At 47.4% G+C, this 15703-nt stretch overlaps 7 protein-coding genes across 7 annotated transcripts; 4 read left to right on the top strand and 3 right to left on the bottom strand.

The window, feature by feature from the left end:
- Nucleotides 1-775: 775 nt before the first annotated feature.
- N7483_007154 (E2 SUMO-conjugating protein UBC9) lies at nucleotides 776-1487 on the bottom strand (the record flags this gene model as incomplete). The annotated part of the gene is made up of 4 exons (XM_057090591.1): nucleotides 776-1029; nucleotides 1126-1149; nucleotides 1216-1376; nucleotides 1453-1487. The coding sequence occupies 4 exons, from the start codon at nucleotides 1485-1487 to the stop codon at nucleotides 776-778; spliced, it is 474 nt and encodes a 157-aa protein (XP_056945332.1).
- Nucleotides 1488-2280: 793 nt separating this feature from the next.
- N7483_007153 (asparagine synthetase B) lies at nucleotides 2281-4607 on the top strand (the record flags this gene model as incomplete). The annotated part of the gene is made up of 9 exons (XM_057090590.1): nucleotides 2281-2306; nucleotides 2418-2468; nucleotides 2543-2568; nucleotides 2645-2671; nucleotides 2736-2771; nucleotides 2826-2983; nucleotides 3043-4301; nucleotides 4393-4497; nucleotides 4562-4607. 9 exons carry the CDS (start codon nucleotides 2281-2283, stop codon nucleotides 4605-4607), a joined length of 1734 nt encoding a protein of 577 aa, XP_056945331.1.
- Nucleotides 4608-4983: 376 nt separating this feature from the next.
- Nucleotides 4984-6304, top strand: N7483_007152 (porin; the record flags this gene model as incomplete). The annotated part of the gene is made up of 6 exons (XM_057090589.1): nucleotides 4984-5031; nucleotides 5105-5138; nucleotides 5198-5286; nucleotides 5386-5416; nucleotides 5585-6087; nucleotides 6155-6304. 6 exons carry the CDS (start codon nucleotides 4984-4986, stop codon nucleotides 6302-6304), a joined length of 855 nt encoding a protein of 284 aa, XP_056945330.1.
- A 375-nt stretch (nucleotides 6305-6679) lies between these two features.
- On the bottom strand, nucleotides 6680-7746 carry N7483_007151 (uncharacterized protein; the record flags this gene model as incomplete). The annotated part of the gene is made up of 2 exons (XM_057090588.1): nucleotides 6680-7427; nucleotides 7484-7746. 2 exons carry the CDS (start codon nucleotides 7744-7746, stop codon nucleotides 6680-6682), a joined length of 1011 nt encoding a protein of 336 aa, XP_056945329.1.
- A 1818-nt stretch (nucleotides 7747-9564) lies between these two features.
- Nucleotides 9565-11251, top strand: N7483_007150 (methionine aminopeptidase 2; the record flags this gene model as incomplete). The annotated part of the gene is made up of 7 exons (XM_057090587.1): nucleotides 9565-9604; nucleotides 9657-9773; nucleotides 9865-10460; nucleotides 10514-10777; nucleotides 10831-10992; nucleotides 11048-11134; nucleotides 11195-11251. 7 exons carry the CDS (start codon nucleotides 9565-9567, stop codon nucleotides 11249-11251), a joined length of 1323 nt encoding a protein of 440 aa, XP_056945328.1.
- A 293-nt stretch (nucleotides 11252-11544) lies between these two features.
- N7483_007149 (sphingolipid delta(4)-desaturase family protein) lies at nucleotides 11545-13044 on the top strand (the record flags this gene model as incomplete). Its single annotated transcript, XM_057090586.1, has 3 exons — nucleotides 11545-11736; nucleotides 11885-12163; nucleotides 12244-13044. The coding sequence occupies 3 exons, from the start codon at nucleotides 11545-11547 to the stop codon at nucleotides 13042-13044; spliced, it is 1272 nt and encodes a 423-aa protein (XP_056945327.1).
- A 718-nt stretch (nucleotides 13045-13762) lies between these two features.
- Nucleotides 13763-15001, bottom strand: N7483_007148 (uncharacterized protein; the record flags this gene model as incomplete). The annotated part of the gene is made up of 7 exons (XM_057090585.1): nucleotides 13763-14191; nucleotides 14248-14334; nucleotides 14394-14509; nucleotides 14569-14627; nucleotides 14703-14725; nucleotides 14810-14880; nucleotides 14962-15001. The coding sequence occupies 7 exons, from the start codon at nucleotides 14999-15001 to the stop codon at nucleotides 13763-13765; spliced, it is 825 nt and encodes a 274-aa protein (XP_056945326.1).
- Between the last annotated feature and the right edge of the window lie 702 nt (nucleotides 15002-15703).

Here is a 15703-nt window from a genome sequence, read left to right as displayed (position 1 = left end):
AGAGGTTCCTGTGTACTAGTGAGTCTTTGTAGAATGAGAGAGGGAGTCAGATTTCGGGTGACCCAAAAAGTATAGGTTTGATGATGTCGTCGTCGGTGGACTGGGCTCTTATGTATAGGAATCTGGTTATAACATACTAGCACAACCCAACCATGGTCTCTTCTAGCACTTTGAGAGAGCCAGGGAGCTAGCGGGAACTTCTCAGTTAAATATTCTCACATCTAGGTTACAATGGGTTGTCAAAGACTTGAGGGCTGTCAACTCTGAAGCTTCTTTCTGTGTATCACCTATTGAATGAGGTTATTTTGGTCTACAGTAAAGACGCGGCATTGGTTCTCTTTTGCCCGATACAATTAAAGACAAGGAATGGCTTTGATCTATTGGCCGCTTCTCTTTGTGTGTATCCATATTTTTTATAGCATGGGATGAATAAAGACATCTGAGACAAGCCTTGAAAATAGTCCCAAAGTTAGTATAGCCGGATTTCCCCAATCAAAGGCGCTCTAAATGTTTAATTCGTACTACTTCTCTTACAATAAAACTTTCAAGTTGAACCGATAATTGATCTTAAACGCCATCCATTTGATAATAACGCCATGCTGGTGATCAGTCGCTGAGAAAAGCGAAAAATGCTCCCTTTTGCCCATTTAGACAATGTCATGCACGCGGGGTCCCCCTCCGCCTCGCTAGATTCCGCATTAAAAAAACATAACAAAAAATAGAAAACTCATAAGGCAAAAGCATTCTGGGTAATAATCTATCACTCCGCCATCCATTACATTGGAGGGTTTTCCTTCACTACCTGACGAACTCGTCGTTCATAGGCAGCGCGGTCCTTCTTGAATAAGTTGTATGCATCTGCCTGAGCGGGGGACTCTGGGTTGGGCTCATTCAGCAGATCCTGAATCCCGAGCAGAATTTGGCGAATCGTAATAGCTGGGCGCCAGGCTTCTTCCTCATTCAAGATGGAAAGGCAAACTGTGCCCGAGGGATAGACGTTAGGGTGGAAAAGTGGAGGAGTGAATTTGCCTGTAAATAATATCAGTCAGTTGGGAGAGATCTCGCGAGACAAGTAAAATTAATATCGCAGTCATTGCTGGTGGTTGGGCAAGTGGCAAGACGTACACTTGGGCGGCTTGGTAGGGTATTCTGGAAGCGCGAGAGGAATGATCAGTACCAACACGTGGATCCCTATGGAATGCGCAAAATACTTACCATCAGGAAAGAGAACATCCAGTTTAAAAACTCCACCCTCCCAGAGAGTCTCTTTCTTGCCCGGAACTGCGCACTCCCAGTGCTTCAAATCCAACGTTCCTTGTGTTGTGCGATGGGGCTTCGCAACGAAGCCAAAGGGGTGATCACGACGCCACTGCTTCCTGGTAGTAGCCAAAGTGATTAGCGCAATTTCCTAGATATCATTGCTGTAATAGCTCGTCCGTGGTGGTAGCATACCGTTCCTCCTGGAGGCGATTGAGGCAGAGAGACATTTTGGTAGACAGATGTATAGCTCTGACACACTGTGGAAGTCGAGGTAAGTGAGAGCTAGGAAGAAGGATTATCCTAGATTTAAAAGTTGAGGAGAATTAGGGAAGAGAATAAATGGATGTTGAGAAGGTGAAAGAGAAGCTGTTTTACACTGTACAGTGCGCCGTGCAGCTTGACTTTGATGCGATTGCCATCGCCCCGCCAGATGGATTAGGTAAGCACATGGTTCATCTTTGACCAGAACAATGAAGGTAGAATATATGACTAGTAATTACAAACAGAATAGGAGCAGGTCTATGGCTACTTGCAGAGGAATCTATACAATGATTTCTGAAGGAAGTTGAAGACTCTCATATTGGGTTTGCCTCCAGATGTCCACGCAATTCTTATAGTCATACTTATTATTCATGATTCAAGCATCCACGGCGGGGTGATGGGCTCCACTTGAGTCATAGATGCTTAACAGAAGGAATTGAGGTCACCAACAACATGATTTTGCTTTCAAATGAAGAAGAGAAATGAAGCAATAAATAATTGGTTCATCTCAATTTCTACAAGGATCCAGTTTTATAGAGCTCAGTGGCCCAGTAATAGCCCTGATATCAGTGGACGGATTTATCTTATCGGTGACTCAAAGACTGTCCGACATCGCCCCTCTTGGCTCTTTGCGGGACACGAAAAAAAAATCGCCTGCGACACCCCCGGGTCTCATACCTCCGCGATTAGTCAATCTCCTTCTCTTTTCCACTTTGATCTTCCAATTGATCTTCCACTCATACAAGACATCTGCCCAGCATGTGTGGAATCTTTGCGTGCCACCAGTGCGTGACCCATAACCCTACTTATCCCATTTTCATACCCCCCACCATATCTTCCTCGGAGATGGCGGCATGGTGGAGTGTGGGCTGAATCAATACTGATTTTCTGAATAGCCACCCCGATGTGCAACAATTTAAGCCCACGGCTTTGCGCATGGCCAAGGCGTAAGTGTTTCTTTCCTCCTTTGCCCTAAACACTTCATAGAAAGAATCCTTGCTAATGTTATATCCCTTCATAGTGTGCGTCACCGTGGTCCCGATTGGAGTGAGTCACCGGGAACTATAACTCGAAAATAACATGGAATGGAGGATGGGTTATTGACTTGGATCTTCTTTCACAGGTGGAAACTTCTGCGCCGAGAGCACTAGTGAGTCAATTGCTTCCCAGGGATTTATGATTTTGGTATCGATTCTAACTGCAATGTCTTTTAGTCCTTGCTCACGAGCGTCTGAGCATCGTCGGTGTTGGTATGTCGCAAACTTACTAAAGCCCAATCATTGCCCTCGAACTCGTGCTCATAGTACTCCCAGACTCCGGTGCCCAGCCTCTCGTCAACGATGATGAGACCCTCGCCCTAGCCGTCAACGGTGAGATTTACAACCACCGCATCCTGCGCAAAGCTTTGAAGACCAAGTACAACTTCAAGACTCACTCAGATTGTGAGGTCATCATTCCATTGGTATGTGGGAAACGGGATCTTTGCGCGCATATCAATCTTGCTAAATGACCTGCGTTTAGTACATGGAGCACGGCCTTGATGCCCCCAAGCACCTGGACGGTATGTTCTCCTGGGTTCTCTGGGACAAGAAGCAAGACCGTGTTGTTGCTGCCCGTGACCCCATTGGTATCACCAGCTTCTACCTCGGCCGCTCTTCCACTACCCCCGGTGCCGTTTTCTTCGCCTCCGAGCTTAAGTCTCTGCACCCGGTTTGCGACAACATCATCGCTTTCCCTCCCGGTCACGTTTACGACTCCAAGACCGATACCATGTCCCGCTACTTCGTTCCCAAGTGGTGGGATCCCACCAACGTCCCCTCCACCCCCGTCGACTACAAGGCCATCCGTCACACTTTGGAGAAGTCTGTTCGCAAGCGTCTGATGGCTGAGGTTCCTTACGGTGTTCTGCTTTCTGGTGGTCTTGACTCCAGTCTGGTCGCCTCCATTGCTCAGCGCGAGACTCTGCGTATGCAGGAAGCTGCTATTGCTGCTGCCAAGTCCAAGGCTGAGGCCTCTGAGCTGGTTGGCATTGATGATGAGAACGACTTGTCCACTGTCACTACCTTCCAGCAGCTGCACTCCTTCTCTATCGGTCTGCCTGGTGCTCCCGATACTGCGGCTGCTCTGGAAGTTGCCAAGTTCCTGGGTACCAAGCACCACGCTTTCACTTTCACCATTCAGGATGGTCTTGATGCCCTCTCTGACGTTATCTACCACCTGGAGACATACGATGTAACCACTATCCGTGCCTCTACTCCCATGTACCTGCTTTCTCGTAAGATCAAGGCTATGGGTGTCAAGATGGTTCTCAGTGGTGAGGGTAGTGACGAGATCTTCGGTGGATACCTGTACTTCCACGCTGCTCCTGACCGCGAGGAGTTTCACAAGGAGACCGTTCGCCGTGTCAAGAACCTGCACCTGGCTGACTGCCTGCGTGCTAACAAGTCTACCTCTGCCTGGGGTCTTGAGGCACGTGTGCCTTTCTTGGACAAGGAGTTCCTGGAGACCTGCATGGGTTTTGACCCCAAGGATAAAATGATTACCGAGGGCCGTATTGAGAAGTACATGCTCCGCAAGGCCTTTGACACCACTGACGAGCCTGATGTTGCTACCTACTTGCCCGACAAGATTCTCTGGCGCCAGAAGGAGCAGTTCTCTGACGGTGTTGGATACGGATGGATTGATGGCCTGAAGGACACTGCCGAGCTGCAGGTTACCGATGAAATGATGAAGAACCCCAAGCCTGAGTGGGGTACCGACATTCCCGACACTAAGGAGGCGTACGTTCCTTCAATCTACCCCGCGTGTTCTCCGATTTACGGAAAAATAATCTACTCCATTGACTTATTTACTAACTATTTTTTTCTATAGTTACTGGTACCGCACAATGTTCGATGAGCTCTTCCCACCTTACTGTGCTGGCACCGTTGAGCGGTGGACCCCAACTTGGTCCAAGCAGAGCGACCCTAGTGGCAGGTAAGTGCATAAACATGGGGGGGAAATGATGTGATTAAGGAGAAATACTAACCCGAATTAATAGAGCCATTGCCACACACAACGACAAGTATAAGAACGTTGATGCTTAAACTATTTTCCCGTTTAGATCAAAAGTGTGGATTTACCAGGATTTCTAATTGATGAATCTATATAGAATTGGATAACATTTGGAACCCCTATAAATATTGCATTATTGCATTTCGTCTTACTTCAATAATCTGTAGTCTAATACCCACTATATGTACCACTCACTATAGAATCACTCAACTGGTCTCCGGCAAATCGGATTATATAATCTCCTTTAACCGGCGGATTTGCCCGGCAACCGAGCACCAACCAATCAATCACGGGATTGCCCTATGACCCGTGGGTTCCCCCTTCTCCCCAACACATCACAACCCGCCCGAACCTCCTTCTTCCTTCTTCCACATCCCGAGTACTCTTTCTCTCGTCACATAATTCACCATGTCTGCTCCTGCCGCTTTCTCCGACATCGCCAAGGCGACCAACGATGTATGAAGCTCTTCAGCTTTGAAAAAATATACCTTTTTCCGGAAAGGATGATAGCTGATGGAACCTTGAATAGCTCCTGAACAAGGACTTCTACCACGCCAGCCCGGGTATGTTTTGGCCATTCTTCTGAAAATAAAAGGAATTATCATTGCTAACCAGCTTCTAGCCAACCTTGAGGTTAAGTCCAAGGCCCCCAACGGTGTTACTTTCACCGTTAAGGGCAAGTCTGCCCACGAGGGTTCCATCGCTGGCCAGGTGAGTTTTTTCCGGCACTCCTATAACCTCCGCTTGACCGCGGAGACCCCAATCCGGGGACGAATCAACTCAGATCACTAATTTGAATTGAAAATATAGCTTGAGGCCAAGTACGTCGATGCGCCCACTGGTAAATACCCCACCCAGCGCAAACCACCCGATCCCGGCGTGAGCGAGGATCGGCCCATGCAGTTTTGGATAGCTTCATCGGGCCACCTCGCATCACCCCGGGTGATTTTCTTTTATTTGACAAATACTGCCAAGCATACATTCAAGCTAATGCTTCGTCCCTGCGCAGGCCTTACCCTCACCCAGGCTTGGACCACCGCCAACGCTCTCGACACCAAGCTTGAGCTGGACAACAACATCGCCAAGGGCCTCAAGGCTGAGATCCTGACCCAGTACCAGCCCGCTAAGCAGTCCAAGGGTGCTAAGCTCAACCTCTACTTCAAGCAGCCCAACCTGCACGCCCGTGCTTTCTTCGACCTGCTGAACGGCCCCACCGCCAACCTTGACGCTGTTCTCGGCCACGAGGGCTTCCTCGTCGGCGCTGAGGGTGGTTACGATGTCAACAAGGCTGCCATCACCAAGTACTCCGCTGCCGTCGGTTACAGCGTTCCCCAGTACTCCGCTGCCATCACTGCCACCAACAACCTGTCCCTCTTCTCCGCCAGCTACTACCACCGCGTTAACGCTCAGGTCGAGGCCGGTGCCAAGGCTTCTTGGGACTCCAACTCCGGCAACGCTGTCGGTCTTGAGGTTGCCAGCAAGTACCGCCTGGACCCCTCTTCCTTCGCTAAGGTGCGTCTTACCTACTGATATAATGTGGTTGAGCTAAAAAACTAACCTTCTTTCTTTCATCCTATAGGCCAAGATCAACGACCGTGGTGTCGCCGCTCTGGCCTACAACGTCCTGCTCCGCCCCGGTGTCACCCTCGGCCTGGGTGCTTCCTTCGATACCCAGAACCTGAACCAGGCTGCCCACAAGGTTGGCGCCAGCTTCACCTTCGAGGCTTAAATGACCAATAACCCCCCCACTCAAGGAGTAGCAATACTCTAAGAATAAGTTTGTAATTCTTGGTTCAATGCTCTAAACTCCACTCCTGGAATGGAATGATGGACTGAGGTTTATCTACTTGGATTCCCCTACGATAATCTGTGTGCCATAGTTTAGTGCTATTCACACGTTGTATATCAAATTTAAATTCCCTTTGTTTGACGAGTGTCTTCTGTAGTACAGTAAAATCAGATCAAATTACTCTGTATGGTCTTAAGCTATAGCTGGCTAGCCATAGCCGAGGTAAAACGTTTGAATCGTCATATGATAACACTTCTATAAGGCTGTGCATCTATCTACAAATACTAGTATGTTGTACAACATCTGAATGCAATCTCAACTTGGAGGAGTCCTCTCCTTCTCTTTCCTCCTCCTCGCCGCCTCAGCCGCATCCAGAGCTCCCGCCACACCCCCAGAAGGTGTTGAATCCCTCGGCATGTTAGTCGCCAACCCACCTATACAACAAACTCCGAGCAAAATGCCCAAAATACTAAACAACATCGTAAAATCAATATGACCACCGCCATGCGTCCTCAAAAAATCATCTTCCTTCATCGCCGCTTCTCTAGCAGCCCTCCTCCTCTCACTCCGCCTTCTATCCTCAGCACTCTGCGTCCGAAAATGCGCCCGCGCATTAAAATGACCTAACGGATTCCGATAAATAAACCCCATCGGATCCTCTGGATCATCTTCCTTCCTTGTTCCAGTATTTGATTCCCCGGATGAAGGTCCAGTATACGCCCCTTCAAATCCCGTTCGTCCCGTCTTCCCATACCCACCCTGCGCATAAAAGCTAGGCGGGGGACCCTGGAACGTCCCGCGCCGTTTACTCAACCCACTAGCTGGTCTGGATCCTGCATAGCTTCCTTGATGTGCTGCGGTATGACTGCTATGGCTTCCAACTGGATGTCCGTGGGAATGTGTCAGGGTGTGGTGGAAACCGTGTTCACGGTCGTAGGCTGCGCGTTTGCTTGCGTTGCGGAGGGTATTGTAGGCTGTTGTAAGACGCAGGAATTTTTTATTGGCTTCGGGGTCTTCGCGGTTATGATCTGGGTGGTGTCTTAGACAGAGGGCGTAATATTGTCTTTCTTGGGATTAGTATGGGTAGCTGTTTTGGAGGAATGGGTGATTTTGGCGCACTTTTTGATTTGTGGTGCTGTTGCGGTGGGTTGGAGATCGAGGATCTCATAGTAATTTGGTTCACGGGCGTGCATTCGACATGATAAAGAGAAATAGAGAAGGAATGCTCGGTTTCTGAAGAGTTGAGAGGTAGTGTTTAGTGGCTGTGGTCGTGTGCATACTGTGCGGGTGGAAAGAGTGCGACTGTGGACTCGGAGGGGAGAAGCCCAACTCGGTTTACATCGTGGATGAAGGAGAGGAATAGATGCGCGAGGGGGAGGCATTGGCTTTTTAGAAAATAAGATAGTCGCTGGCTGCAAAGGCACGAGGGGTTTAAAGGAGTGAAAATGAGGAGAAGTGTGGAGAGAAAAGAAGATTGAGCTTGGGCCGAGTGGCGTCATTAAGATAAGGTCGGCAGGTTTGAGCTACTTGAGTGTTGTGTACCTTCATTCATCCAGTGATGCTAACATTATTGATCATTCCAATCTTCCTTCTCTAATAATTATTGCATGATGTTTTCTATGCTTCAAACTTTTTTTCCCTTCAATTTTCTAGGCCATAGCTCCTTGTGGTGTTTATATGGTCTTGAACTTGCTCGCTCATCTGATGATCAGATTAGATAACGCCCCTGCATAGATCCCTGGGGCCGTTTTAGCAATTGTTTCATTCTTGCCTCATTATTTGACGGAAGAGTTGAAGTGTCCAGTAAGGCTTCTGTAGTTAGTATGTCGAGATTGACTGAATTGAATTCCAGGTACTCATCGCATAGGTTGACTTTGTGGAACTCAATTAGTCCCTTGGAGCCGATGCTTTAAAATAGGTCGTCATCGCTGTCCAACTACCGCATTATGGCCATATCAATATCTATCGCTTGAGAGCTAGGCAATTTGGGGGCATTAAAATGTGAGAGCATCTTACCTGGGCAGTTTGAGAGGCATTGGTCAACCCTTGGAACCTGAATGAATGACCACTTATTATCTGATACTTAAGCATGTATCATTCAGGTGCTGCTCTTTAAACCTTGAAATAAGAGACCGTCTCATTTTGGCTAACGTCTTGATTATAATGATAACATGGATCTCTCAAGGGCTCTTGCACTCAAGGGAAAATAAGAAACATGACCTCGGGACACAACAATAAAAAATCCAGAGTACATCAGTACTGACAACACCCAGCTGCTCCATAATAACATGATTATCAATTACTAGTATTTTCTCGGCCTACTCGGGATTGATAGGTACCCAGGTGGTTTCATATGGCAAAACATTATCAAAGCAAAATAGGCTTCGAGCAAATCAGCCTGGCTTAAACTGTAAGAGTGATCAATAGAGTTAAAGAGACATACATTCAAGTTTCAATGTTTGAATATCTGGTCTCCATGCTCATAGGTAGAGTCCTGATGTCTTTCAGTATTTGGACCGCCTAGAAAATGCATACACCACCAGTAGCAGCCCTAACTTGAATCCGACTACTGATATTACCACCTGGGCACTCAATTTCAATATTGTAGAAGCTCAAATAGATGTGACCACTGTTTCAGAGGTTCTTTATTATATTTAGATGGATTTTTTCCTTCATCCTTCATGTTTTGTGTTAGTAGTATAAGGAATTATGTTTTGCATAGTATGCGTAGTTAAAAATGCTCACTGGAGAGTTCCAATTTGTGGCTAGAGCAGCACGATAAATGACTACTATGATACTTTTCCAAGGCATAAGAATGGAATTGGCATCTAATACCTAGATACAGTAGCACGAGACTCTCATTCAAGTTGCTTTAATCAATACATCCATCCATGGATGTATAAGGCTGTCTCATGTCTTAAATGATCCATTTTCCGAGAAGACTATACCACAAAGAAATAATTAATCCACCACTGAATATTTCAACTAATTTGAAAACACTGAATAGCAAACTAGTCAAAAAATAATATATTCGAATCCAACAATTTATACCAGTTAGTATAAATCCATAGTAAACTGTTGTGGCGCCACTTTACTATACAACTTATCTTATCGCAGCAAAAAATCTTTCCCCGATATCCCGGATCGGCTTCCCCTCCTCTTCTCCCCTCCGCCACATACTCCGCAAAACATCTTTCACAATGGCTGCGCAGGAGACAGAGAAGCTCAAGCAGCTTGACCGTATGACCTCATTTTATTAATCACCATGTTCAGTCCACTGACTAAAATCTAGTGAATGGTCAAAACGAGCAAGCAGAGACCCCCGCGGCCAACCAGACCGGTGAAGCGGACGACTCTGATGACGACCAGGAGGATGGAGAAGGTGCTCCTGATGCCGGCGAGGCTGGTGGTAAGTGCAGATTGAAAATTCAGGCACTTTCTGAATTTCTAGCAGGTCTCCTGCTGAAATTATGGGCTGCGCACTAACAATTGTACTATAGCCGCCAAGAAAAAGAAGAAGCGCAAGTCCAAGAAGAAGAAGAAGGGCGGTGCCAAGGTCCAGACATCGCCACCTACGGTGCCTGTGTCCAACCTCTTCCCCAATGGCCAGTACCCCGAGGGCGAGATCGTCGAATACCTGAACGACAATGCCTACCGTACCACCAGTGAAGAGAAGCGCTACCTCGATCGCATGAACAATGATTTCCTCCAAGAGTACCGTCAAGGTGCCGAAGTTCACCGTCAAGTTCGCCAATACGCACAGAAGAACATCAAGCCCGGCCAGACCCTGACAGAAATCGCCGAGGGTATTGAGAACTCAGTACGCGCCTTGACCGGCCACGATGGTCTCGCAGAGGGTGATAATCTCAAGGGTGGCATGGGTTTCCCTTGTGGTCTGAGCATCAACCACTGTGCCGCGCATTACACCCCAAATGCTGGTAACAAGATGGTCCTCAACCAGGGTGATGTTATGAAGGTTGATTTCGGTGCTCAGCTGAATGGTCGTATCGTGGACAGTGCTTTCACCATGACATTCGATCCTGTTTATGACCCGCTACTTGAAGCAGTCAAAGATGCTACCAACACTGGTATCCGGGTTAGTTTCATAGAACTCATAATTGTGGCGTGGCGAGACTAATTATCCTCTAGGAAGCTGGAATTGATGTCCGCATGAGTGATATCGGTGCTGCGATTCAAGAAGCCATGGAGAGCTACGAGGTTGAGCTCAACGGCACTATGTACCCGGTCAAGTGTATTCGTAACTTGAACGGACACAACATTGAGCAGCACATCATCCACGGTGGCAAGAGTGTGCCGATTGTCAAGGGAAACGACCAGACTAAGATGGAGGAGGGTGAAGTATTCGCCATCGAGACCTTCGGCAGTACTGGAAAGGGCTATGTTCAGGAAGATGTTAGTTCTCGGCAATTTTTAGGTGCTCGATCAATGACACTGACTGTGAATAGATGGAATGCTCTCATTATGCTCTCAACAACGACGCGCCCAACGTTCCTCTCCGCCTCACCTCCGCTAAGAACCTTCTTGGCGTCATCAAAAAGAACTTTGGTACTCTGCCTTTCTGTCGTCGTTACTTGGACCGATTGGGTCAAGATAAATATCTCCTTGGCGTATGTATATGAATGTCCGACGAATAATACAGCATAATAGCTAACCTCGGTATAGTTGAACAACCTCGTCTCTTCTGGGGTTGTCCAGGATTACCCTCCCCTTGTCGATATCAAGGGTTCTTATACAGCTCAATATGAACATGTAAGTTCTTTGATGCATATCATGCCATTTAAGGTGTCGAGTCTCCTAACCATTTTATAGACTATCGTGCTCCGCCCCAATGTTAAGGAGGTTATTAGTCGTGGCGACGACTACTAAGTTCCATGGTTGCTATAAGACATGATCTAAGCGCTTGATTAAACTGAAACGAACCTGAACATCTAAATATACCAAGTATATCAACCTCTTTTTCGTACTTAGTAACTCGGACTATTCTGTGGACTGTTCGCTGCAATGTAGATCCTGCCAAGCCACCTCATTAATCAGACCATTTACGTCTCCCGTGTCGCCCCACGTGAAAACGACTTGGAGCCACTTTCACTTTCTTACTCCGCGCTCTAACTTCACTTCATTCTTCATGTTGACTCTTCTTGACTGATAAACCTCTCACAATGTCAGTCATTGAAACTAAATCGCCTCACCTGAGGGTGTCCGCGGCGAAATCGTCAACATCCACCTCCGAACCTACCTCCGCAAGAATCCCACCGCCAGAGTCCTCCGCAGTTGAGGACAAGTTCTTCTGGACGTACACCGAAGAACCACACAGATCAAGACGGCAGGCAATTATTAAAGCCCATCCAGAGGTATGGATCTGCAGTTTATGATTTTCGAGCCCTATGGCCAGTTCCTGGATCCCGGAGACCGGGCCATGGTAGAAGCCACATTTCCTTGGTCACTGCCAGGGCACAGCACAAATCTTAGAATTGAGTTGCTAACCTCATCGTTATATAGGTTACCAAGCTCTGCGGCCCAGAGCCCCTGACTAAATATGTTGTTTTCGGTGTTGTGTCTCTCCAACTCACCTGCGCCTACCTCCTCCGCAATACTCCCATCCTTGACTGGAAGTTTCTGGTCACAGCCTACGTGATCGGAGCCACCTCAAATCAGAACCTGTTCCTCGCCATTCATGAGATCAGTCACAACCTGGCATTCCGTTCACCGATGGCCAACCGTCTGTTGGCTATCTTCGCGAACCTCCCTATCGGATTGCCGTACAGTGCTGCCTTCAGGGTACGTACCAAACAATAATCACCACATGAAACTACATTTCCAAGAAATCCAATTGAATGCTAACACATCAATTAACCCAGCCATACCACCTGACACACCACAAGTCTCTCGGTGTAACAGGCCTGGACACCGATCTCCCAACCGCACTGGAAGCATTCTTCCTCAACTCGGTCCTAGGCAAGACATTCTTCTGTACCTTCCAGATCCTGTTCTACGCCGTCCGCCCAATGTTCATCTACAGTCCCCCCTTCACCTCAATCCACGTCCTTAATCTCATCGTCCAACTGAGCTTCGACTACTTCCTCGCCCGCTTCGCCGGCTCTTTCACACCAATCTACTACTTTATCGCCTCCTCTTTCCTGGCAGGTTCCCTGCACCCATGTGCCGGTCACTTCATCGCAGAGCACTACTTCTTTTCCCAAGTCAAGACAGGTGGTACCGAGTCATTGGCTGATCTAAAGACCAAGCCCGCTTCCAAGACTCCGGCCTCTCACCCACTTAACGACCTCGCTCCACCAGAGACATACTCCTACTATGGCCCTCTCAATATCCTGACTTACAATGTCGGTCTGCATAACGAGCACCATGATTTCCCTGCTATCCCCTGGACTAAGCTGCACGAGTTACATAAGATTGCGGCGGAGTTCTATGAGCCCTTACCCTGTCACCGCAGCTGGGTCTGGGTGATCTGGACTTTTATTCTGGATAAGAATGTTGGTCCCTGGTGCCGTGTGAAGCGTGCACAAGGTGGCCGGGTTGTTGGTGGTGGTGGTTCCGGGAAGAAGGGTACAGGACGTGGTGGTGAGGGCATCTCAGCGGCGTCGGCTGGTCCGGACGGTGAGGCGGGTGATGGATGGAAGGAAAGTGAGATCCAGTGTTAGTTTATAATCTTGTTTTACATGTGTTGACTTTTATATGCTTTATGGGATGAATGGTTTTGATTACTGTGGAGTATATATGGAGTATGTCATTGGTGCTTAAAAATGACTATTTTTAGAAATTATATGAAATATTTACTAGATCATGCATATCAGATTTCTTGCCAACCGTGAACAGTTCATATTCAAAACAGGAGCCTGAGTAAATCCGTTGAGACCAAATCTTTACAAGTAAATTTATGAGAATCACTTAGCAGATAAGCTCTGAATATCTCTACTGAAAACTTGAAGTTCATAGAGACTGATACAAGTAGCAACATTCATTGGTTTATCTCGCAGCGCTTCGACCATCGTTTATCAGACAAGAGAAAGGAGAATCGAGACGCTCAGTCCGTTCATCATAACGTGATATTAGACAAGACAGGAAAGATAGGAAAAGCGAAAAAGAGAGAATAGAGTGAAATCCGAACCACGGCATTGGGATAATCTGGAATCTATCCATTACCAGATCCGAACGAGGGGTGGAGATAAGGAAATATGAATACCGGGGAAAAGAAAAGAGACAAGGAAAAGGCTGATGCTAGTCAATATGGGCTCTTCAAGAGACCCTCACGAAACTGAAAAAGAAAAGAAAAGCGAAAAGTGGGTGGGAGTGTAAAGAGAAACTCAGAAATCGGGGCGTCGAGTCGTGATTGGAGACATTAACACGACGATAGCAAGGCTAAAAGAAGAAGTAGGCAATCAAGAAGCTGAGCAAACAAAGACCAGCCACAATTTGAAGAGGCACACCGGTCTCGCCCTGTGTGTGTGTTTGTTGCATTGTTGCTGGGGCGGCCTTTGCTTCGCCGCCTGTCTTCCGCTGCCGCAAGCCCTGGTCCGCCAATCGGTCCTTCAGTCGTTGAATCTGTGCGTTTGCATCTGAAAGCTGGGCCTTCAGATCGTCGCTTGAGGGAAGTGCGTTGATAACGGCAGCCTTGGCGCTGGTGAAGCTGCTGGGCTCATTAGGAGGCGGGGATGATTCGCTTTTGAGCTTCTCGGAGAAGTCGGGGGGAGGAATAGGAGATCCTTGTTCGGCAGTGGTCTTTCTGGGAGCGGGTGTCTCGTAGGTTGCGTTCGGGGAGGGATAAGCGGGAGGCTCATCGTCCAAGTGCTAATGGAACATGTTTAGTTTATGCGCAAAGCGTGAAAATTACCATATAAACATACCGACTGCTCTTTGGGCTCTGTGATCGGGGCCAACCAAGTCACACGGATCTTGCGCTCCACAACTGAGGACTTTGAGGACTTTTCAAACTATACCGATATGTCAGTAAAACTGGAGAGTGCATCTTTGAAGAATATGTTCCACGAACAATGGATGTGACATTGGCGAACTCCATATCTTTGGTAACTGCGACAGACTGAACCAAGAACTTGTCTTTACACTTCGCATCGGGGGCAGGCTCCTCCTTCATAGCTTGCAACAGGACTATAATGACTGAATCAGCTTATTGTATTTTAGGTCGAGATCGCAGGAATGTTTCGAACCTTGGACATCAGCTCCTTTGCCGGGCTCAATGCGGCCGGAATTAGGGCGAACGCAGTAGCTATGCGATTTGTTAGATAGAACGACCAGCATGCGAAACAAATGAGCGTCACAGCTGTATAATCGAGGTACATACTGTTTTGGAGCGGTGGTTTTGACCTAGTGCACATAAAGAAGGTATATTAGTCCAATCCATGCCTGACAAATGCCCGAGGGGAACAGGGAAAACAAATGCGCGCGTACCTTGAACACAAGCGGCTCCTCATTGTAGTTATGCAAGTGCAGAACCTGGCATACTTCCTGGTTGAACGGACCTATTTGCCGAGACAATAAATATTCTTATCAGTCCTCGGCGTTCTCGAATCTATGGATCTGATTGGGGCCGAGGAACTCACGTTGGAAGGAAAGCTCCTGGGGATCGATTTCAACAGACATGGTGACGGTAGGGCGAAAAGCGCAGATTTGGTATTGGGGTTTCAAATGACAGTAGCTGTGACTATCAGGAAGAGAGTGCGCTTGCGACGGAATTAGGTCGAGGTTATCAAGTCAAGGGAGTCGAGTGCCTTCAGGAGTTGACTATTGTCTCATTCGGGGATATGGCTGAGTCAGCAGTCAGGTGATGGCCCTGACGTCTAGACCGAGTTTAATGATATGGGAGACAGTACCAGTGAACAGCAAGTGAACTTGCTGTAATTGATGGATTGTCCTAGATTTTGGCTGTGTCCTATTTCGGTTGAATCCTCGGATTTGTGGGAAGTCAGCTGCATGTGATGTGGTGGGGTTGATATTGTGCATTTAGAGTCGGAACTATTAGATCGGATATCCACTCTGGAATTATTACATATGGAGTTACTATCATGGCAGGTAGATCAGGTACTTATGAATACTCGATGTATATGTCTCACATAGTCTCAAATATACGCAAATATCTCTTAAACAAGCAATTTATATGTATGTCAGATCAGCCCGATTTACGCCTCGGCAGATCTATGACATGTGCCTGGGGCATCCACAGAAGCAATTGATGATCGGCCCTGTCGATGCAATGATGTTAATCCTTCAAAGGATGTGTGGTTACAGCGGCCATCCATATGATTTGGTACATCGCCATATCATAAGAATTATTTCTACCACACT

The sequence above is a fragment of the Penicillium malachiteum genome, assembly GCF_028827825.1.
Source record: "Penicillium malachiteum strain IBT 17515 chromosome Unknown utg000003l:1.0-4950554.0:1.0-4952489.0, whole genome shotgun sequence".
NCBI classification, from domain to species: Eukaryota; Fungi; Ascomycota; class Eurotiomycetes; order Eurotiales; family Aspergillaceae; genus Penicillium; species Penicillium malachiteum.
Note: the sequence above shows the minus strand (reverse complement) of the source record. Positions and strands in the feature narration are given on the sequence as shown.